Source organism: Pagrus major, chromosome 18 (genome assembly GCF_040436345.1).
Source record: "Pagrus major chromosome 18, Pma_NU_1.0".
NCBI classification, from domain to species: domain Eukaryota; kingdom Metazoa; phylum Chordata; class Actinopteri; order Spariformes; family Sparidae; genus Pagrus; species Pagrus major.
The window spans coordinates 29,323,582-29,346,337 of record NC_133232.1 but is presented as its reverse complement, the minus strand read 5'-3'; the positions used below and the strand labels follow the sequence as shown (position 1 = coordinate 29,346,337).

Below are 22,756 nucleotides of genomic sequence, written 5' to 3'. Positions count from 1 at the left end.
CTTTTGGATTAGTGATTAATCTTTGTAGTTCCAATTTGGGCCGTAGCTAATGATTTTTTAATTATTCATTTGATCCATCAATTATTTTCAATTATTTTTTTGGTTAATAAACTGTCAGAATTTTGTGAAAATGCACCTAATGCGATCTCCTTTTTTTTTTTTTTTTTCTTACAATTTTGTGACATTTTATAGACCAAACAACTAATCGATCTATCAAGAAAGTCATCGACAGATTGATCAACAATGAAAATAATCATTATTTGCAGCTTCCAGACATGATGAAACCAGATGTTTGGCATGTCTGCTTGAAAATAGCTTAAAACAATTATTCAACAGTTGCAGATTGATTTTCTGTCAATCAGCTCCGATTGATTGGGATTTTCTTTTTTAAGTTTCTCCATAAACTTTACCATATGGAAAAGAAGGAACATTTTCTCAGTTTCATAAACCCCAGCTTCTTCATCTTATGTCATATTTTGTTTGATCACTGTCCCTAAATATATTACATTTGTAATGCTAAGACCCAAAAAATTGCAAATCCTCAAATTTGAAAAGCTGGAACCAGCAAATATTTGGCATTTTTGTTTGAATCAACCATTGGGATCATTTCAACTCCAGTTCTGTTTCAACCAACCAATACATCTGCCTCTGTGTTTGTGTCTCCAGCTATTGTACAGGGTGACTCACTAGAGGAGATCTACAACAAGATCAAGCTAATCATCGAGGAGCAGTCTGGTCCCTACATCTGGATCCCCTCCTCAGAGAAGCTCTGAGCTCCCTGCCGTCCCCTCTGCGTCGGTGCAGAGCTCCCCTCCTGCCTCCCAGAGACCCCACCTAAGCCCAAATAGCCCCCCTCCTCACCTCCTTTTTGCAGATATGTTTCATATCAAGTTTTAGTGTCATCATTATGTTACTCTCTAAATGAAAAAGAAGTCTTATCACCATTACTGTGACTGTGCACACCCCTGCATGAGTTTCTCAACAAATCCATTCAAGACTGGAAATGCCATTCCAAAGGAATTTGTCAAATGAAAAACAAAAGGGAAAAGGAATAAATCCTTTTGTGAACTGAGACTGACTGAAGATCAGAATGTTTTACAGAAATCTGGAGAGAGAGGAGTTGGGATTCAAAAAGAAGTTGCAGGGAAACAGAGACAAATCTTACCAAGTTGGAACACTTTGTAAATGTTCATCAAATCACGTTTAAAAAGACACGCAAGATGAGAAGTGAAGACCAATTGAGGTTTTTTTTTTTTCTTTTTAAAAAGACTGGATAAAATCGAGCCCTGCTGATGGTACTGTTCGAGGAGTCATCTCTCTTGTTTATAATGACTGAGGAAATTAGCGGAGCCTACAAACTGGTGATCTATTTATCACAAACCAGCTTGCTGTTTGGTCGTCTGCCAGTTGTCTGTGCTGCAGCTGATAAAGACATCTCGGGAGGCAGATCAAGAGGAAGAAATGCGTTGTGAATCTCTACATTTATATTATGAAATCACAAGATAAATGATAAAATCCCACTGAGATTTTACTACATATTAAAAACTACACATTTTACACTTCACTAGAATTGTCAATTTGGAGGGCTGTTAGATTTCATTTTAGTTTTTTTTTTTTTCTTTCTTTCTTTGTGGGATTTTTTGCTTGTGGTTTTTAGCTGCTCTGTGTAAAGGACGGGGGTAGAGAAGTGTAACTGGGCTCTCTGCAAAACACCAAACTGCCTTACATCAAATACAAATTCTGTTTTGTGACTACCTGTTGTCTGTTAGGGAGGCTGCACATTATTGGCAAGGAAAAGAGAGGAAACATTCTCATCTTTTCTTACTTTTTTTGTGTCCTCCAACCACCAGGGGGCCTGACTTGAGTGCAATAGATAAAACAAAGTCTCACCTCTGTGGGCGCCTTTTTCTCCCCTGTATTTCAACCTTCCTTCCTGTGTAATTTAAAAGAAGAATTTGGCCATTTGGATCACAATTTGAACAGCCAGAGCCTCCTAACTCATGTTGAGCAGCAGACCACCCTATTACACTCTCTGCCTTCCAAGAGGATTCTCTTCTGATTGAATGGTCACATGGTACTGTCCTATCTGCCGCCATGATGGTGGCCTTAAAACGGGTAGAACAAGACAATAATTGTATTGGATGTCCTAACAATTAAAGAGTCGATATAACCTGTTTTGGATTGTCCCCCTGTCCCCCTACCAAAAATAACACTAAAGTTGGGTTTGATTTAACCTATATGCTTTGTGTATCTATATGAATCTGTCGTCGGCAGGTGCTGAACCACTGTGTTGAGCTCTAAGTGTGTCTGGGGTGAGCTAGACCAGCTCAGGAATCTTAACGTACAGATACCATTTACCCCTGCGACTAAAGGGCCATGTTTGGGCGATGACACGGAGAGTGCATAGCTGTCAAATGTGAAAGAACACGAATACTAACAGTACTGTCGCTGAGTTAAAGGCGTTTTCAACTAAACCGTGTAATCAGGCTGTATTATGTGTCTTCTCTTTTTTTCGTGAGGCGGGGAGCTTGTTCAAGGCCGTCGGTGTGATAACCTTTTGAGTTGGCTGTTTGACATCACCAGGATTGAAATGACCTGCTCCACCCTCCCATGCAGATCTTGGCACTGTACGTTAGAGAGAGCACGTCCGAAGAAGGAGCGCTGTGGCCCCTCGACGTGAACGTTCTCCTCAGCTTTTTGACGAGTGCAAAGAGATTTTTTTTTTCTTCTTTTCAGAGAGCCAGACCCAACAGGAAGTGGTAACCTACACCTCTGGGTCCCCCCTGCTCTCTCCCACCCACAGAGCACCTGTACCTGCAGGCATTTTCTGAACAGGTGTCCCCACCTGCCAGGCACCACTGCTAAACCAGCTGTCATTACCTGTGTCAAAACCAGAGTTCAGGGAATAACCGAAGGGAACAGAGCCATTTATAAACTGCTTGCAGACTGTTTCAAAGGGTGTGGTAGCTGTACAATGTAAATAAGCCCCCAGCAGATCCCCCTCACCTGTGCTTCATGCATGTGTGAATCAAACTGGGACAAACATGTTTTATAGACCACAAATGTCAGGTAAGTAAAGTTTGAGCTACTCTTGAGATATAATTTCCATACAAATGTGCTGTATTGTTGGTATTTCTCTTCAAATGCCTATTGGAAAACTTAACTAGTCAGTCGGGAATTCGATTCCCTCAAGTAGGGCCTGTCTACATGTGATTTCTTGTGGAACGTGTCTGGGTGTATAGATTTTAAAAAATATATTGTAAAATAATTAAAAAGAGATGCAGGCAGAAACCTACACAATATCACAGAAACCAGGAGCATTGATCAATACATCATTAGAAGTTTAGAATTGGTCCTCTCTGGTGTTTAGTTGAAAAACAGCTGACTGTTAACAATGTGTGTGGTATTCATACCTCAGTCAGCCATGTCAAAGCCCAAAGAACTTGATTTCATTTTACTCTTTCCATTGAGGTTGTGGTATATAACGAGATGGAACCTGAATGCCTCTGTGTGTGTATAATTGATGAGGGTCTTTGTTCTGATGAGAGAAATGATGACATATATGCTTTTTATTTTTTGGGTGGGGGGGTCAGGGTTCTTGTTTGTACTTTTGGGTGATGATGTTTATGTTCTAGCACATCTGTGCAGTAAGTGCTTGCAAACATGAACCCTTTGATTGTACAGTAGTTTCCTTCCTGTCACTGCAGGTGGTACAGCCTATCAGGACACTTGGCCTCATGGTCTTCCCTGTCCTAGTCATGAGGGAACACAGTCCTGCAACTTTTTGTTTTGGGTTTTATTTTGGGACTTGACAAGAGTTTATTTGTTTGAAAATAAAATATGTGACTCAGTTATGATTTTGATGTGCTTGTTGTTCTGCTTTAATGAATCAGTGGCTTTGAAAATTATTACATTAACAAAACAGGACAGGAAACATGGGATTAGAGAGAGAAATGGAGGGAAAACGGCACAAAGTCTCAGGCCAAAATCAAACTAGGAACAAATGTGGCATGTGTTTTAACCACTAGTCTACTGGGACGTCCCACAATTAAACACATTTAAAGCAACAACTGATTAAAATGGAACATTTTACCATGTTAAAAACATCAAGCTGCAACAAACTGAGTGTTTAGAACAGGAAGTTAATGCCTGGCTGACCTGCCCCTGTTCAGTTATTGTTCCTTCTTGGCTTTGTTCAACCTGTCCAGGATTTCACTGTAGAGTCCAGACATCTGTGGGTAAACAGCTGTATAACTTCAAAAGATCTTAAAGGTTTGTAATTACATTTATAACAGGATGATTCAGTCTCCCCTTCCTCCCCCTCCATCAGCTCTGTACCTGTGTCTCATAACTCTCCTGCAGGGATCCAAGGTGGCGGGTGAAGCTCATGGCGAGGCCGCACCACTTCTCAGCCTCGGGGTACTGAGCCAGGTTGTACAGCAGTATCCCTGTGTTCCAAGCCCGAGTCAGCAACCACAGGGTATCCATCTGTGGGAAGTCGTCCGGCTGCAGAGAAAAAGCAGGAAGATGTTCAAAAGGCCATTTAACGGAGGCCACCTGGGTGACTCACTTGAGCCAAGTGATGTGAGAGAAGTATGGGAGGAAATCTGTGTTTTTAGTGGAAAAATCCTGTGAGTAACTTTCATCCAATCCTCTTCTGCTGTATGTTAACCTTTACTCATGCTTAAACAGGCCGTAAACAAACTCAAAGGTCTATCATTTCTAAAGTTTCATTCGTTTTTCACCACTTTAATCTCGGGCTTTCACTTTGATCCAAAGAATTCCACAGCTTTCGAGTAATAACTCAATCTGAAAGGGGAAATATGCACTGCCTCTGAAGCAGTGTAATGTCTCAATAATTTGATGCCTCCTTCAGAGCTGCAGCTCACCGGCAGTGTGATGACTTGTACAGCACATTAACATTCAAATTGGCAGGAAGGGGGTGGTGAATGGAAGCATCTGCTAATTGAAGTGCGGCTGAAAGCCCATTGATAAAAAGAGGCTTCCAGAACAGCAGGCAGGCATGGAGTGGAGGAGAGGGGGTTAATTATATAGCAGGGAGAAGTTCTGTTGGAGGGAACAGGAGGTGGGAGCCGAGGGATGGCGATGTGTGATTGGTGCCGACTCACTGCGGCTGCGATGATGGACAGGGCCTCCTCGTAGTAGTACCACACCTCCTCGAGCACATGGGCCTCCACCTCTGGTACACCACTCGGGAGGGACAGCTTGATAAGGGTTTGAACGCACATGCTGATACAGGAAGGAAAAAAGAGTCACACAATCAGAAACCATTTTCATCCTAATATAAGCTTTGTGGGAATGAATGGTGAATCAATTGTGAGTAGTGGCGGGTATGCCTGCAGCTGGCGAGGTCCGCCTGTGGTTGTTTCTTGTGCAGAGAGAGAGCGGCCCTCAAGGCCTTCTTGCTCAGCAGAGGGAAGTGGGCTGGAGGCTCCATGGCTAAGGCTGCAAATAAGAAAAAGAAAGATGATAGCAGACTGCAAATACTAGAACCTCTCCATTTCTATAGGCATGTCAGCAGAGATGTGTTTGAACAATGCGACAGGGGGTTGTTTTATACCTGCAATGCTTTCTAGCACTTTGGTTTCAACATTTTCAAGATCCAACACTGACTCCAGTACCGTCTCAACCTTCGGGTCATTCAGCTTAGCACGAGCTTCAAATTCATACAGCAGCAGCAGTGTGTCTGTTGGGTCCATTGGGAAGTTTCCTGCAAGTATACATTGAGAAAACATTTCTTTACCTCCATTTTGATGTGAAGACGTGCAAATAAACGTGGCTCTTCACTGCTTAAGATACCCGATGCTTTCAGGGTTTTCCAGACCTCCCAGCAGGTCTGAATGTGCTCCAGTGCCTGAGTGAGCTCCTCAGTCTGTGAACCAAACAGAAAAACACAGAACAAGCATTCTGGATTCATCATCGCCATCTAGTGTTCACTTCCTCTTCAAAGGCAGAGGGATTAAAATGAAACACCTACGCCAGCACCAGTAATGTGGTTAGTCACCTCTCTTCTCCACTGGTCTTGGTAAATTTCCATCCATGTGGATGGAGAGCGTGCTAAATGTGGGAGATGTGCAGAGGGAGTGGGTTTGCGCACCTGGTCAGCGTGAAGAGACTTCCTGCAGAGCTCCAAAGAGGCAGCAGCAGCCATGAGCAGACATGTCTTCTGGCCCATGAGCAGTGTGCGATCAGGCGGGCACAGCTGGGAGAGCTGCATGTTCATGCAGATGCACACATGTATGACAAAGGAACTAATGCATGATAGTATAGCATTTCTCAATTACTGTGCCTCCACATTGATTGCAAGAAAGTAAGACACTGGCTTGTGATCTGAAGGTGGTTCTTAGCACAAGAAGAAACATATTCTCTCCTCTTTTAACATCAATTTTTGACCATTCTCCCTTAAATAAAGTACTTCATCCCAGTTTATCATCCAACAGCAGATGTTTCTAATAGTGTTGGGTTTTCTTAGGCATGAGTGCATGTACTTAAAAACCCTCATGCACGCACAGGTATTCTGATAAGGGTAAGGTCAAAGGATAGCGATAACCATCAGGATGGGATCAGTGTGGGTCATGGACTACATTTACATGCACAAAATATTAGTTTTTGCCCTAATTCTGAAAAAGATGATATTCCTACTAACCCATTTACATGGCTATTGAAAATGAATATTCCACTAATATTCCTGTTAACATGGGTGCATACTCAGATAAACGTTCCATAACATGTCTTTATTGCGTCAAAATACAGAAAAGTGGAACAGCTAGTGCTGCTCAAGCCATTTGGTGTCAAAGTTAGATATCCCCACTAATGGCAGACTTGTTCAACAATGCAAACACAGCTTTGCACTTTCATCCCTTCCACCACCTTTTTGAAGGACCGCATTGCAATGTTTTTGCACTGATCAAAAAACCTGTCTTTCATAATCTTTAAAAGTAGTCGTGTTTCTCTTTCCGATGAGTAATGTGAGCTTTTCATTAGAGCATGCACCTCTACCCAGCCTTGCAAACGGTTTTCTAGTTGGTTTGTGTAAGCCTCCATGACAACACAATATAAACAGGCAAGAGGCCCTGTGGCACAAACTGTGGTAAAAGCCCAGATTGAGACGCAATGTAGAATGTGCTGTAAATCCTAAATACAGACAGAATCTAAAAAAGACAATTGTATGTGAGCTAATGTGTTATTTCAAATTCAATACATCGTCGTCATCTAAAATGCAGGTTTTATGCTTTTATAATTACTGTAGTTAATAACAGCACTTTCATCAACGTCAGTTTGGAGACCTAATTTACCTGTTGGGCCACAGACTGAAGAAAGAGCTTGAGTTTACCTAGCAGTTAGTCCGAGTTGCCACACTTGGGGAACTATCAAAGATGCTAGCAAAGCTACATGGTTCATAAAATAAGCACAGCAGCAACATCAGAGGGGTCAGACTCCCGTGTTTTACTATATATATTTAAACGTGTAACAACATAAAAAAAAAAGTGTTTGCTGATTTCACATATCTCTGCAAATTAGCTGTGAGTTGTTGACCCAAAAGTGATTGTTGTTAGCACAGCGACACAGGGATTAGGACTATTGACATATTGAAAATAAGGCCTGAAACTGAATATTGTGTTTAACATGACATCAAATTTGGATCATGTTTGTTTATTTCAAATAAACGTAGTCACTATGATTCTTTATCTTAAAGTGATATGTTTATTTTTCTAAAGCAACATTAAATCCCTGTTCAGGGGTTATTGATCTACACCCACATACTGTAGATATCGATCAATTCACCTGACAAAGCTAATAAGGACACTTGCCTGGTAAGAGAGCACAGAGAAATCCCTCATTCTGTCAGGGCAGCTCTTACACTGCAGTGCCGAGTTCCATGCTGTAACAAGAACACACATCAAAATAAAGGTCCTGCAAGATTTTAAGTGATAGCATACGATGTCTGACTGAAGTGAGAAGGAGAGAAGGAGTCTTAGTACCAATCTTCCTGAACCAGTTAGCTTCTTCTGTGCGTTGCTCAGCAGTCAAGCAGGTCTGGTGTGAAACTTTCTGCTGAGCTGCAGTGACGGCGAACAAAACATTTAGATACTGTACCTGAGACGTTTCTTCCCAAAATGCAATCCAGCCCCTTTTGCATATGTACTCACCCATTTTTAGATATGGCAGCAGGACATCCGCATTCCTGCATGTAAAGATGTAAGGTAGTTAATTTAACGGCATCAATAATACTTCATACCTTTATTAGGTACTTCCCCTCACCTCATCTCATCACTCGATTGTTCCATTGTGGAGAGCACAAGTCGAACCAAACACCTATAAAAAGATGAATGGAGAAACTGGTGTTGACCTCCTTTATTTCACCTACTAACTGTATTATACAGAGACACACTTTCAGTGGAGAAGCAGGGGAATATAGGTCAGTGGATCATAGAGGTGTATGGGAAAACTAACAGACTCGCTACAATTTCTCAGCACATAAGCCATCTCCACTAAATGTTGTCACTTTATGTGTGAAACTCCACCATCATGTTTTGTTTACACGGTCTCAACACATGAACACCGAACGTTTCAAAGTAAACGAAAATAAAAATGTGGTATCTGAAATTCAATGTTTCTGTTCTGAAGACAACCTGCAAGTACTTGTTTTGGTAACTGGAAAAGTTTCCTTGATAAAACACATTGATTACTGAAGTGTCCATATGTGTCCATGTCTTTCACACCCATGTCTGTTGTATGTATGTGTCTAATTAGTGGACTTCTCAAATAAAAACATTTTGTTGGCTTCCTTCTCCTTTACAGTTTTCATGTCAGACATGTTTTAAAAGAATACATGTAAATTATTTATTTTGGTATTAAAATCTTCATTGACTGTACTCCAGCTGTCACAGACCTGAGAGCAGTCAGAACCTGAGCTTCATCTCTGGAGTTTTCACACAAACTCTCCAGTGCCTTCATGGCGGTTTCCTGCTGTTCATTCTGTCACAGGGGAACAAACATCCTCATTGTCTTTAATGCCACCACCCACCGGTCATATTCATCACAATCACACAGTGTACTAAGGATACTAAGAATAGGATTCCCCCACATTTTCTATTTATAAAAAAAAAAAAACAACAACAACAACCTTTTGTAGACCTTACTTACCCTCACAAAATGTTAATGGCTAGCTGCTGTCCAGTATGTTTGCTGACTGTAGCGTGGGAAGGGAACGTCCACTAAGCTGTGTTTGTCTTTTGATTTTTTTGTAACTTAAATTCTATTTGTACAGCGATCGTGAACTTCAACACTTCTATATTTATACTGTATGTTTATGTGCAACAGGCCTGGGGAGGTAGTAATAATTATGTTTGATCTCCAGCCCGATATATCCGTTTTGGGATTTTGAAATGTCTTTAGTTTTAGTGTTTGCCAATTTGGTCAAATTTGTAAACACAACAAGCATCAGGAGTGTATTGAGACTGGGATGTCTTCATCTTCTAAATAATAACAACTAAACTGAAATGAGCAAACTCACTCTGGACACTAACAGACACAAAAAAAAAACGTATCAAAATTTTTAAAAAAAAACTAGTTCTGGTGTACAGAAACATGTAATGCCTCTGTTGATGACTCCTACCTCTAAAGCAAACTGAGCAGCCAGTCTGAGGAGATTGGAAGCAGCGTTCTCAGACACCAGCAGCCCGTCCTCATTGGCCACAAGACTCTTGGACAGACGTCCCATCACTTTCACTGCATCTGCAGCTGGTGCAAAATAAACAGCCTCATCACCACAGAGAATATGCAATATATGAAAATGTAGCTGTATTCAAACACTACTAAGATATATGCTTTTACTGTATATTCATCTCACAGCTAATGCTTTTTCTTTTTTTAAAGTACCTTTCTCCACATTGTTCTCCAGCACTGCAATCTTGTAAACACTGAACTGAATGAAAATGCTCTCAGGGTCACATCTCTCTGCTTCTTTAATTGCTTCTTTGGCCTGACAAGCACATGTTTCATACATACATACATAAATTACATAATGTATACAAATGTAATATTGTGGCTGTCGAGTTCTGCTACTGGAAAACACTTTTATCTCCCCGACTTGCTGTTGTGGCTCAAGTTGTCTCACCTTTTCCAGCTGTTTAAGTTGCAGGAAACAGGAAGCTCTGATCTTCTGCAGTTTGGCTAAGTTGGGCTCCATTTGACCTGCCTTAAAGAAACTCAGGGAGTAGTTATACCACTGAAGAGCTTCAGAATAGTTCCTGGCCTAGAAGGAAAGACAGAACATTATTTTAACATGTATTTATCCCTGTGCATTGTACCTATCACAACTATTTAGGGGCAGTGGGCAGCTACAATGAAGGAGCCAGGGACTACCACTGGTTCTGAGGACAGTACCTAATTCAAAGGAGTATTGCTGATATGCATGTCTTTCTGTTTTACAACACCACCCTTAATGTTGACAGCAGGTTGGATTTGATCTTTCTAATCAAAAATCATTGGAAATCTACTGGCTGAGGTCACATTCAGCAATGTAAGGTAGTTAAAAAAAACCAAGGCACCCGATGCAAACCCACACAAACACAGAAAAAACATGCACAGTCCACAGAGACAGGTGGGCCAACAACAGCCCACCAGCCCTCTTGCTATGAGGCAACAGTGCTGATCACATGCTGATAACTACACAAGTGTACATACACTATAAAATATCCTGTGATATTGAGGATAAACAAGGTTGTGTTTGGCATACCTCAACGTGTTTGGAGGCTTTATCCCACAGCATGACATGTAGACATGTGAGGGCCTGTGGAGTCAGCTGTTTTCCTGTGCAATGGCCTGTGTGGGTGGAGAACAAATAATACTAAAAATGGTAATACAGAGGCACATCTAGAGCACACTGCCTACATTGGTACAATTTTTTTTATGTCATTTTAATTAAAATCAGGCTTGTGCTACAACCAGAATGCAAAAATAGAGTACCAGTGATGATATCTTCTATCTTCTGTTTGCCCAGCAGCTCCTTGCCTTTCTGCAGCAGCAGCTCAACGTGGAAGACAAGAGCAGTTCCCAGGTCAGGGGACGACTCAAAGTGCTGACACACGCGTTTCAAATACTCAAATGCCAGCACTTCTCTAGAAAAATCAAAGCAGAAAGCATTCAGAGTTGAGCAGTAAGTCTGTCCTTCAAAGAAAATGTGTATATATTCTAAAGTAAAGAGTACTAGAGAAGAGTTTTTACCTGTCTTCAGACATGAGTAGTTTCACTGTGCCCAGACACACTTCAAGAGAAATCTTAGCTTCCAGCATCTCATTAAGTCCTGAAAATATATTTTTATGATCTGCTTTAAAATGTGAATTTCAATCTACTTAAAGCAGCTACAAGGAAGAATTTTTTGTTGATTATGGTGGTCCGTGTGGACAAAAGCGGTAAGAGCACCACCGCCTTCAGTCCTAAAGATCGTAAGGAAAAGTTCACCCAAAAAATGAAACACAGTCATTATCTACTCACTCTCATGCCGATGGAAAATTGGCTGAAGTTTCATTGTCCACAAAACATTTTTGAAGCTTTGCACCAAAACAGCTCCAGAAATGTTTTGTGGACTACAGAACTTCATCTGACTCTCCATCGGCATGAGGGCATGACTGACTTTTCATTTTGGTTGAGCTTATCCTTTAATCTGGCTGAGGTCTGTATTTGTTTTGCAAGCAGGTGAAAGAAAGAGGCAACATATTTTTAATAGTATTTTTCTTTTTTAAACACAGCTGTTTGCAGGATGCATAGCCATGAGGTATGTACCTATTTGTGGCTATTTAAGATGTTTTGTCTTCATAAGAATAAGCAAACAGCTAGATTAAGCCCAGCAGCTAGGCCAACACGAAATCTTGTGTTAAAGCCAGTTGAGACTGTTTCATAAGAAGTTAAAAACTCCTTGTAGTACGTTGAAGTAACCCACAGACGCACAGTAACACTTAGAAGGGTCTTACACCGCTGTTGAACACCTGACCTGACTTGTAAAAGCCTCAGGAGTAGTTAATGTAGTTACTGTTGCTCACTGTAGACACTTCATATTTCTGGAGAAATTAAACTCATCAGTAGACATTTCTGAGACATTTCATTCTTGAGTCTATTTCTCTCACCTCCCAGACCACTGACACCACACTGCAGCCCACATTAATGAAGTTCTGTATGAATAATTGAATGAGGTCGGGTAATGACTAACCTGCTCTGATACGATCGTCTGAGGCCCGACATCTCAGGAGTATTCTGAGCTTTAAGCACAGCCCAAATGCACTCACATATTCCTGCCAAATTGCACAGTGTCATTCGGTACAGAGCGGCTCAGCTTTTCTTTCTTTTTTTTTGCATGCTTAAAAATGCACATGTAAATTCCAGTGTGCAAATGATTTATCTTATCCCACCTTGTTAGCTAAGCTGACAGCATTGAGAGCCTTCTCCTGAAACCTCTCACAGTCCCATTCTAAATAAACAGTGGCAAGGAGCCTCAAAACCATGGCCTATTGAGAGGAAAATTGAAGACAGTTAAAAAAAATTACTCTTAATTCCTACCCAATTCGCATACTAGACAAGACTGGACTTTTCCCATTGGAACTTTCCCCAGGAACTGGGAACATCTGGAGGAACTCAGTGCATTTCCAACACAGGGACCAGGCCTTAAATTGAAGTTTCAAGGGCATTATTTTACCTTTGAGGGTGCAGCTTGCAGCGCTGAAGATTTTTGTTTGGTCGAGTGCTTTATTTCAGCCACCATTTTAAAAAATCTGCATATGCAAATTAGTTTGTTTTCATTCATTGTGCTCTGACACATCAACATGGAGAAGAAAGCATACGACAGATGGACAGATGACAAAGTAGTTAGATAGTTGTGCACAAAAGTGATGAGTAAAGACAGCCATCAATTTTTCACTCATCGGCGGACTACTATGCCGAATCTTTGCGGGTCTTTAGACTGTGGTGGAAACGCAGACAACGACAGGGTGAAGGAAACTTTAAATTCCTTGAAAACTAGTTTTCGGGAAGTTCTGGGCATTTTGGGCGGAAACACGGCTATTTTATTTTACTGTCTTACCTTGACTTCAGCTGTAGGAGCGTATCCGTCATTCATTTTCCCAATGTCATAGCTTTGGCTGAAAAAGAAAAAAAAAATCCCTTTCACACTGCATTGTTTCACAGCACTTTTCAGTAAAAATGTAATTAAAAATGATATTTACCGCAGCCAAAATGCACTTTCCTCAAACTCTTTCACATTGTAAGCGTCTACTCCAAAGTTGTAGCACATAAGGGAGAGATATGCAGTCTGCATTGAAAACATACATTCACAGTTAACATCCCCCTCACTTCCAACAGCAATATGTGCTCTAAATGCGAAACAACAATATAAAGTGTTGTTATGATAACAGAAGTTTTTTTTATTTTACATCTTCTGGTAGGCGTAGCAGCATGTCTCTACAGCGCTGCATATAGTCCACAGCCTCATGGTTATTGCCTTGAGTTATGGCCTGCAAAAGACAGACTTCCTATTAAATGTCAGCAAACAATAAAACATTCCTGATTAGCACAGAATAAGATCCCCCCCCCCCTCATTGTTTCTCAGTTCACATTTTAGCTGTCTCACACTTCACACTGCAAGTCTGTCAGAATAGCGCTTCCTCAGCTGCCAAATATCACAAGAACAAATATTCACATTGAAGGTGTTGAACATCACATGCGCCACAGCTCACCCATTCTGCCTGACACGAGAGAATTCGAAGCAGATCTTTCTCTACCTCGCCCTTGGATGAAGTGATGTCAGCTGCGCCGTCACCTCTGGACATTAGTTGGCTATTGAGGGTTTCTGTACTCTAAGGGTATTTTATGTTGAATAATTTGTTAAGACACCATATTTCTCTTTGATCTCTTGGTTTGAGTATTTTCTTCTTTTTTTTTCTTCACCTTGACAGCAAGTCTTAAGATTATTTGTGCCATCTGGGGATTTTTGCAGTCCAGCCAGGTTCTCCCTGTTTTGGTGGCCATCTGTAAAGATTAGACAGTGACAGACCTTCTCCTGAAATGCTGAGCTCTCACTGAGGGTGGCTACAGTATTTCTTACCAGGATTTGCTTGCGGATGACGCCCTCTGTCGGATTATCAGGCTCACTGCAGTACAGCAGACTGCATGCGACGTGAAGCACTGTGAGGATGGTGAGAAACATTTGAACGCAACGTGACACCAGCGTGACGTGCCTACGTTGTGTCAACATTTCAGATGATATGGGTATTTTCAAGTATCATGACGATCAGTAAAATTAGTGCAAGTAAAGGTTTACCTTTGGCTTGCTGGTGTTTACTTATAGTCATGCCCACATTCTTAGTAACTGCCCAGTTCCACAGCTGGATGGCACACTCCTCAAGCTGTAATGTGAGCAGGAAAAAGAAATAACCAAGCATCTTATAAATTCTGCCAACTTATATTTGACAACTATCTTTGAAATAATAATCTTTGACTTATTCATAGATAAAAAAGATTTTTAAAAAGTTTTATGACACAGTTAGTCATATAAATTGTGGTAGAACCAGACTAACGAGTTACATTAGCTCAAGTATGTGAAATTCTCTTCTCATCTGACAGTTTGCTCATTTTGAAATGTTTTGTTTTGGCTTGTTTTGTTGTTTTTTATAATTATTACAGTCAAACTCTCACACACTTGTATCTACCTGTGGATCTGATATTTTGGGGAATTCTTCCAGACCAGAGACTTCACAGAAAAGTTTCTCTATCACCTCATCATAATCTGTCAGATGTTTCTGCAGCAGGTGCTCAGTGAGACCTTTGTATGGATAAAAGCAACATAATGACATGTTAACAGGACACAAACAGGGCAACAGCAGACATTTCATCTAACAAGTGGCCTGTGATGTCTGATACATATAGCGACTGTTATTTTACCATGGGAGGCAAAAAGAGAAATCTATTATCTCGTCACTACCTTTTGGGTGCATTCAGAATCAATACATAGTAAATATACCCCCCTAAAAGAAATGTTTCAAGCAGAAACAAGAAGCACTAGCCTACAAAGTATTGGTGAGTAAGAAAACACTACATTTTTCACTTCTAAACATGGCGAGATGGGTGAGGGTGTTTTTTCCTTGACATTTTCATTAATTTCTCGTGGAATAATGCACGGATCTTGATGAAAAAGCCATATTTAGGTGGCTGGTATCCATGAGTGAGTACAAAAGTGGACTGTTGGGCCTTGGCGGAGGTATGCATTCTACTGAGCACCAGTTTCTTGTAATAAGTCAGATGGTTACCAAAAAAATTGTTTGCATTTCAGTAGCCAATTTCATTTCTAATGTGTCTCTTGTGGCAATTTAAAAAGAAGTAAAAATAAATATTTGGTAGCTTATATTTAGAAACACACGTTTTAAAAAGTATATGTTAATTATATGTTATATGTTATAGCTGACCACTGATTGTCACAATTGCAAGCTCCATAAGTATTCAACAGTAGGAAGTAAAGAAAAGTGACAAACTTCTTGTTTAAATTGAGAAGCCCTAACCAGAAAATGTTTCAGTAAATTCAGATTATTACAGTTTTAACTGACTTTTTTTCTGTCCAAAGACCAAATGTTTTGAGGCTCTTCATCTTAATTTATTGCCAGATAATAGTAATAATAATGATGTCAAAAAAGACTTGTTAGCCTGCTTTACATATATATATTATATAGTATAATGTCTAATGTGTACATCATACTGTATAACTTATAATTCCAATATAAAATGAACTCACTTTTATAGCATAATTCGCTCATGACTAAGGAAGCTTAGCACAGTAAACATAAGACATTACCATGCATAAAAAAGCTAACTTATCTTGTTAGCTTTAGCCAATGGGTGTACCGATTTGCGGTAAGCTAGCGAACGTAACGTAGCTAACGTTAGCTAGTTTTGAAGTGTAGCTAGTAACATTAGCTTACGTTACTACGACTGGAATTTGTAGTCAAAATCATCTTAAGCCAACAAAAAGTAGTTAAACCAAGTGAAAGGGATAGTTACTCACATTTGACGGTAGAAACAGGCTGCCCCATCTTTTAAGTGTCAGAAGAAGAAAGCTCTCAGGTTGGCTGCTGACGGCACCGCCTCTTCTTTGATTGATGGCCGACACAAGCCCGCGAAGTTCAGGAGGGGAAGAGTTTGAAGGTGTGTTACCTTCAAACTCTTCCCCTCCTGTGTGTGTTACCTTCAAACTCGTCCCCTCCTGAACCCTAGCTAATGTTTGGATTAGTGCTAGTTTACTCTGACTTTTTTGGTGTCCTTGCGCCATCAGAATCAGAATCAGAATCAGAATCAGAATCAGAATCAAAATCAAAATCAGAATCAGAATCAGAATCAGAACCAGAAATCAGAAATTCCTTTATTAGTCCCGCAAATGGGGAAATTTCTGCATCACAGCAGCCAAAGGACAGCTCAATATAACAATGAACAATAACAATAAACAATAATAATAATAGTAAAAAATAAACAATATAATAAAAAGGTAAGAATATAAATAGAATCGTATATACAAAATATGTACAAATATAAAATATGAGTATGAAAATTGCCCATTTAGTGCAAACCAAAATGAGAAATGAGTTATGTAGCCTGTACAGTTTTTATCGCACAGTGCACAGTGAGGTCTACTGGGTGCAGTGCTGGTTGTAGAGTCCGACAGCAGCAGGAAGGAAGGACCTGCGATACCTCTCCTTCACACACTTGGGGTGTATCAGTCTATCGCTGAAGGAGCTGAATATTATCTGATGCTGACCTATCAATATTAAGATATTTTACTATTTTCAAATGACTAAGGTTTTATGTTTAAAACGTTGAGCCAATCTCACTTTTATCATGTTTAATGCAGTGCCAAACAAACAAAAACTGAAGGCCTAAGTGTTCATTTCACTCTACTGCATGTCTACAAACATACTACACTACTCAAAATGAGTTAGGGATATTGGAATATGGATGCATATATGTATGTGCATGGATATGCAATGAAAGTCGCAGTGTGTCGCATTATTTTGGGGGGCCAAAAATATTTACAAAACATAAAATAAAAATCCAGATATGTCACAGAATAAACAATCAAGTGAAACACTATAAGATCCCAACATCCCTAACTCATTTTGAGGAGTGTACATCTGCTCCACTGCTTTTGGAAACCAGTACCCTGCTTTTTCATCCAGCCATTTCAGGTCACTTTAACAAAAGTAATCAGGTAGTGTGGTCGACATGATAACCTGACACCTTTCCACTTGTAGTCAGAGCATGCAGGTTGATTTACTCTATTAAGAGTGAGCTCTGTTGTTATAAAACAAGACTTCCAGTTGTAAGCCACCTTAAAGATGACAGTTATATGTGCTAATTGTGTGCATTTATTCACTATTTATTATTATTTGAATAGATTGTATTCTTCCATATTGTCTATTTTGTTCTTTTGTTTGTATTTCTTGATCCAACAAAAGGGATATCGAACACAAAATATCTTATAAGAATCTTTTATATGAATAGCTTCACAATCTTTTGCAGAGAGCCTAGCCAGCTACTTGAATTTCAAATCTGATCCATGTTTGGTTTCCAGAAATCTTTTGGTTTTCCATCTAGTGCAGACTTCTGTCTATGACCCTGGCTTGAAAAACAACAATTTAAAATATTGCTGTCTTGCAAGAAAATTTTTTTTTTTTTCCAACACTGTGGACTATAAATCTTATTTTGTCCACCAGCATTTACTCTACTACAAAATTATATTCCTTCCTTTCTAAGCTGCAGTATGGGGTCTGGAGACTTGTGGCAATGACTTGTTTCCACTCAGGACTGACAACAGTCACTTCATCAACAGGGCAGCGCAGTCAGACCACCTCCACTCTTTATGCTTTATGCCTACTGGTTCCTTTACTCAAGAAGACTTTGCGGTTAGGGCAAAAGGAAGATTGCATGCTGTGTGTGTAGAACCAGTCAGTCCCCCATCGTGTGTTTTGAACTCCAGATTCTAAAATAAAACACTTAAATCCAGCCCTCTCAGCGAGCAACTTCCACCAATTGTTCATCAGGAGACTTATCTGCTGCCCTCTTGGCCCAATTGGAATGTCTCCTTTACTGAAGTCTTTACGTGTGAAGACACGCAAAGAAAATTGTTGTAGGAGACAAGGCTGTGTCTTTGCAAGCCTCAGCTCTTCCTTATCCATTTAGTGAGCTAATCTATTTCTCTTTAAATGTATGAGCCTATAGCAAAGTGGCACCAGTCAGACTCGACAGTCCACGTGTTGTACGCATTTTCTTGAGACTCTTGTCAATGTTGGGGGTTCATTCCCAAATCTGTGTGTGGAGTGTGATTTAACTGTGGCTTCCCCACTGTTTTCTAACAGTGAGTGCCCACAGTCTCATCAAAGTCTAGAAACAAATAACCCAACAGCCTCTAAGCCTATGTACCTTTTTTTTTCTCGGAAAAAACCATGTAGGATAGAGCTAATTATTTTGTCACCACAGTTTCTAGCCACTCACATATGAACATTGCTTTGTTATTTCAGGGGAAAAAAAACAACTTACAATTTCCTTAAAACAGTGAACTAAACTACTCAAAATGTGTAAAAGAATTTTTTGCATTCCTGTGCTGTGACTATATGGTCTCAAAAATCCCACAAACCAAAAGGACTCCCACGACTAGGAGGCTGAAAATTGTTTCCCATGTTCTCATGGGCCACTTCACTTTTCTCCTGCTGCAGGGACGGGAAAATGACGCTCATCCCGTTACACCACTCATGCTGTGCCTCTCCCAGGACACACCGCCAGCCAAGATAGAGTCTCCAAGATGGTGGCTGTTCAGTCCTGACATGGGCGGAAAGGTGAGGGCAGGATGTTCTTATTTACAGTCCCTGCCACTGTGACCTGCAGCAGCAGAGTAATTGTTGTTGCGATAAAAAAAAAAAAAAAAACAGTCTGCTGCACATCCACACACTGCAGGGTACTCCTGGACAAAAGAGGATTATTTACAGTGATATAAAAAGAGTATATCCTGTTTCTGGAGTTAAAAATAATCCAGCAAATATTTATTCTAAACACTCGGTCAGATAGATTTGATCTGATATCACACTGATTGTTTACGTTTGACTCTTTTTCCATTGGAGACAAGATAACTCCCGTTACCTTTAACCTCACAGTAAGATGATTTCATCAAAGGCAGCGCCACATGCAAAGGTCAGTTTAATGATCTACTTTATAATTTAACTTCCAGTTGTCATTTAGAAAACGCACTCTGACCACAGATCAGTAAGGTGACACATATTAATCACAGCTATCAGTGTTTACTCCATGATTGACATGCTTTGGTAAATCCCATTCAGGTTGATTTTCAAGTTAGTTTAGTTTCGAGTGTTAGCGACTGGCTAGCTGATTAGGAAACGTATGTGGTGTTTCTTAGCTGGCAGGGTGACGGAGTTACAGTTTTACTTTTGGCGCCTCTCTCTGGAAGATTTCATGTAGTTGTCCTCTCCAAAGTTGATGGTTGATTTTCGGAAAGTGTAACTGGACAATCTAAAGCAGTGATGGAGTGTAACTAAGTACATTTACTCAAGTACAATTTTGAGATACTTATACTTTACTTGAGTGTTTCCATTTTCTGTTACATCATATTTCCACTCCACTACATCTTTGGGGCAAATATTGTACATTTTACTCCACTACATTTCTTAGATAACTTAGTTACTACTTACTTTGCACACTGCATGCTGCATCAGTTAGTTAAGAAAAAAACGCCAATGGGATAAAAAAAAATAATCATATAATCATTTAATTTACTTTTCTTGAACTTTTATGTACATTTATTGCCAGAACATTACTTTTGATACTTAAGTACATTTGATATCAGATACTTTAAGACTTTTACTCAAGTACTATTTGTTTGGGTGACTTTGACTTATACCAAAGTAATATTTAACACAATATCTTTACTTTTACTCAAGTATAACTTATGGGTATTTTTTACAACACTAATCTTAAGTAATGGTAAACTTATAAAAAAGATGAGTAAACACTTGAAAAGGAGGGTAGTCAAGGCTGTAGTTGGGGATAAAGTGATGGGGAGGCAATATTTTTTGATGGACATGAAATTGAGACATAAATAAGCTTTTATTAAGTTATTTGGTTTCGTTTGATTACATTTATTTCACTGAATATCAATAATTCTAATTAAAAAAAAAAAAGTTTGATAAATTTAACAATAACATCATTAAAAACGTAGTGATACCTTTTTTTCCCTCTTTAAAGACCAGATCAGACTGCAGTATCTTGTGGGGTTGACTAACTTGCCTTAACTAAGGACTTGTCCAAGAAAAAATGACTTGCTCGAGACACATATCTGCTCCTGACTGACATCCTTCTCAGTTGCCTGTTGCACCCCGCTCTAAAAAAAAAAAAAAGTGTCATTGCGTCATTGCTGTGTCTCCATAAAACGTGCCTCACGCATGGACTGTAAGTGCACAGAGGAGGCGAAAGGGAGGAGGAATTGTCCAGGGCGCGCATGAGAGGCAGGAGCTGATTGATCTTGCTTTTGCGGGCTACACCAGAGACAAGTCACAGACTCATTTACCACTCACTCAACTTTCATTCTTCACCATCCATTAAACTTTTTTGGGGGGTGGTGGTGGAGAGCACCTGCCCCGAGGATACAGCGGTTCATCCGTCTCCTCTTTGCGGGATCGGGAGTTGGATTACCCAGCTGCGCAGGAGAGCTCCCCTGCGAAACGCGTCATGGGCTACGGGAGAATCACTGCCGCTTCTTGCATGTACACCTGAGGGGCTTGTGTGGATTTACTACAAAGAAAAATAAGACTCTTTGACTTACTGACTTTTTAGAAGAAACTTTTGTCAGCCACCGGGAATTATACACCTCTGCAAGGGACTCTATTACTTTATTTCTTACGCACGGTTTGGATCGAGCTGAAGAGTTGGCAGGATGGTCTCATCCGACTGCTTCACACTGGTCGTGGTCGTCTTGTGTTGTTCATCACTCACAAATGGTAAGAAATCATTCACGCTGATGCTGAAGATCCGTGATTTACACGCAGTAGAGTCGTATGCATGAAAGAACAAACTTTAACAACATGGCTCAGTTTGACTGTTTGATTCGTGGTAATGAATGGCTGGATGCATGGATGTCGTCTCTGCAGATATTTGATTCAGTGAGTAGAGGAAGAAGCAGAGAGCTGATTCATTTGATTCTTTTTAAAAACAATAATCATTTTATTCTTCCTTTTTTATTGAGCTGTAAAGAAAAGTTGATTTTATGCGACAGTTTTTTCATTTATCTTAACATTTGTGGAAGTTTTTTTTTTATTATTATTGCACGTGAATATAACTGGCTCGGTTTGTTCAGTATGTTTAAGATAAATTATGTGTCATAAGTTTATCTGTCAAGCACCTGCAGTCCTCCATCAGCCCACTAGAGGTAGCCTTGTCCCGTTGTAATTGGGTGATTAAAACAAGTTAATAAAATGTGTTGACTCTGACAGGTGATAGAATCCAAAAAAAAAAAAAAAACTTAATATAAAACTGATTTTACTCATGAAATTGTGATTTGATTGGTCTGGATTTGTTTTCTTAGATAGCCTTATGATTTTGCAAATCACCCCTTTTGTTATATTTTGTGAAAGTTTATTCCAGCAATTGTTATCTGTGAGCGAACAGGATGAAACTGACTGGACAATCCGCCTCATTGTGTCAGTGTCACTCTACAAAAACAAGATAGAGTATAAAAGGTGGATGTCCCTCCACCTTGTGCCAGGTCCAGTGTGCCACTGAGATACACAGTAACCCTTCCTCACCATTTCCAAATAAACAGCTCATCCAAACAGAGGAAATACTGTTCACGTTCACCACCACACACGGACACACACTCATGCACACTTTCAGCCTGTAAAGCTTTTGTCTGTGATGTTTTTGAGTAGATTTCCTTCACTGTCCACACACAAAGCGTGGGAAAGACACAAGGAGGAAGCGGACGTAGGGGCAAGAAGGCAGCCTGGAATTGTTCTGGCGAGTAAAGGTCACGGAAATGTGACACGCTACCTGAGTGGAGATTTCTTCCCGGAGCTCCTTGTGCTCATATTGAGCTATGTCAAACTCCATCCACGAGACAATGGCAGGGAGGAAAGGAGGGTATTGTTCCTGCATAGGAGCCACTGACTGGTAGAGCCATTAGTTATTGATGGTGCATCAAGTTTTTTTCTGTTCATGCTGAGGTATGCAACACATTTGTCTTGGTTATAAAAAGCACAGAGCTGTGGAGAGACAGTGAAGTCGTGCTTGCATCCTGTCAGTGATGGTGCACTGTCATAAAATTAGAGTTATTATATTATTGGGAGACTTTGATTATTCTACTGAGACACATTTCTTCTTCTTTCTTCACAGTTTTACTGTCATTTATTAATACTTAACTTGCAGCTGCCTCAAAGTTGAAATTGCAATAATCTGTTACCTTTTCACACAAATTTAAATGAAGCATTAAGACTCAGACTGACGGAAAGAACCTTTTCGCAGCTCTCTACAACATAGTGCATGCATTTCAGATTGTTTTTGGTTCCTAATATCTGTATCGGCTCAGGCTCCAAAAATCAAGTACCAGCCAGTCTCTAGTCTGTGTAACGGCTAATGACTTTAAGCCATCTGCATATCAGTGATGGAATGTAACTAAGTACATTTACTCAAGTACTTA

The 22,756-nt window shown here is 40.0% G+C and overlaps 3 protein-coding genes across 6 annotated transcripts in view; 2 read left to right on the top strand and 1 right to left on the bottom strand.

Annotated features, from left to right (window-relative positions):
• dlg3 (discs, large homolog 3 (Drosophila)) overlaps positions 1-3,857 on the top strand; it is an 87,890-nt gene extending 84,033 nt beyond the window's left edge. For all 4 annotated transcript variants that reach the window (XM_073487724.1, XM_073487725.1, XM_073487727.1 and 1 more), the window contains one exon: positions 667-3,857. In XM_073487724.1, the coding sequence (XP_073343825.1) occupies positions 667-773 (107 nt within the window). In that variant the 3' untranslated portion in view covers positions 774-3,857. The remainder of the gene's footprint in view (positions 1-666) is intronic.
• A 315-nt stretch (positions 3,858-4,172) lies between these two features.
• tex11 (testis expressed 11) lies at positions 4,173-16,097 on the bottom strand. The gene is made up of 29 exons (XM_073486573.1): positions 16,070-16,097; positions 14,724-14,836; positions 14,336-14,420; positions 14,120-14,199; positions 13,963-14,043; positions 13,752-13,871; positions 13,449-13,529; positions 13,242-13,327; positions 13,100-13,157; positions 12,432-12,527; positions 12,233-12,314; positions 11,251-11,329; positions 10,993-11,144; positions 10,763-10,848; positions 10,142-10,279; positions 9,904-10,006; positions 9,641-9,765; positions 8,915-9,000; positions 8,284-8,337; positions 8,172-8,206; positions 8,004-8,081; positions 7,833-7,903; positions 6,119-6,232; positions 5,821-5,893; positions 5,582-5,731; positions 5,358-5,466; positions 5,130-5,250; positions 4,339-4,506; positions 4,173-4,232 (listed from the first exon to the last, which is right to left on the bottom strand). Exons 1-29 carry the CDS (start codon positions 16,095-16,097, stop codon positions 4,173-4,175), a joined length of 2,712 nt encoding a protein of 903 aa, XP_073342674.1.
• A 4,467-nt stretch (positions 16,098-20,564) lies between these two features.
• Positions 20,565-22,756, top strand: part of kdrl (kinase insert domain receptor like) — a 46,911-nt gene continuing 44,719 nt past the window's right edge. The window contains exon 1 of the mRNA XM_073486644.1: positions 20,565-21,062. Coding sequence (XP_073342745.1) covers positions 20,999-21,062 — 64 coding nt within the window. The 5' untranslated portion in view covers positions 20,565-20,998. The remainder of the gene's footprint in view (positions 21,063-22,756) is intronic.

What these genes read in the sequence shown, in the direction of transcription:
- tex11 (XM_073486573.1), bottom strand. Translation starts at nt 16,097, where the DNA reads ATGGGGCAGCCTGTTTCTACCGTCAAAT. An exon ending in CTCCTACAGCTGAAGTCAAG is followed by an intron (nt 12,528 to 13,099) that starts GTAAGACAGTAA and finishes TCCTCTCAATAG; the next exon opens with GCCATGGTTTTGAGGCTCCT. An exon ending in GCTGCCATATCTAAAAATGG is followed by an intron (nt 8,082 to 8,171) that starts GTGAGTACATAT and finishes CCGTCACTGCAG; the next exon opens with CTCAGCAGAAAGTTTCACAC.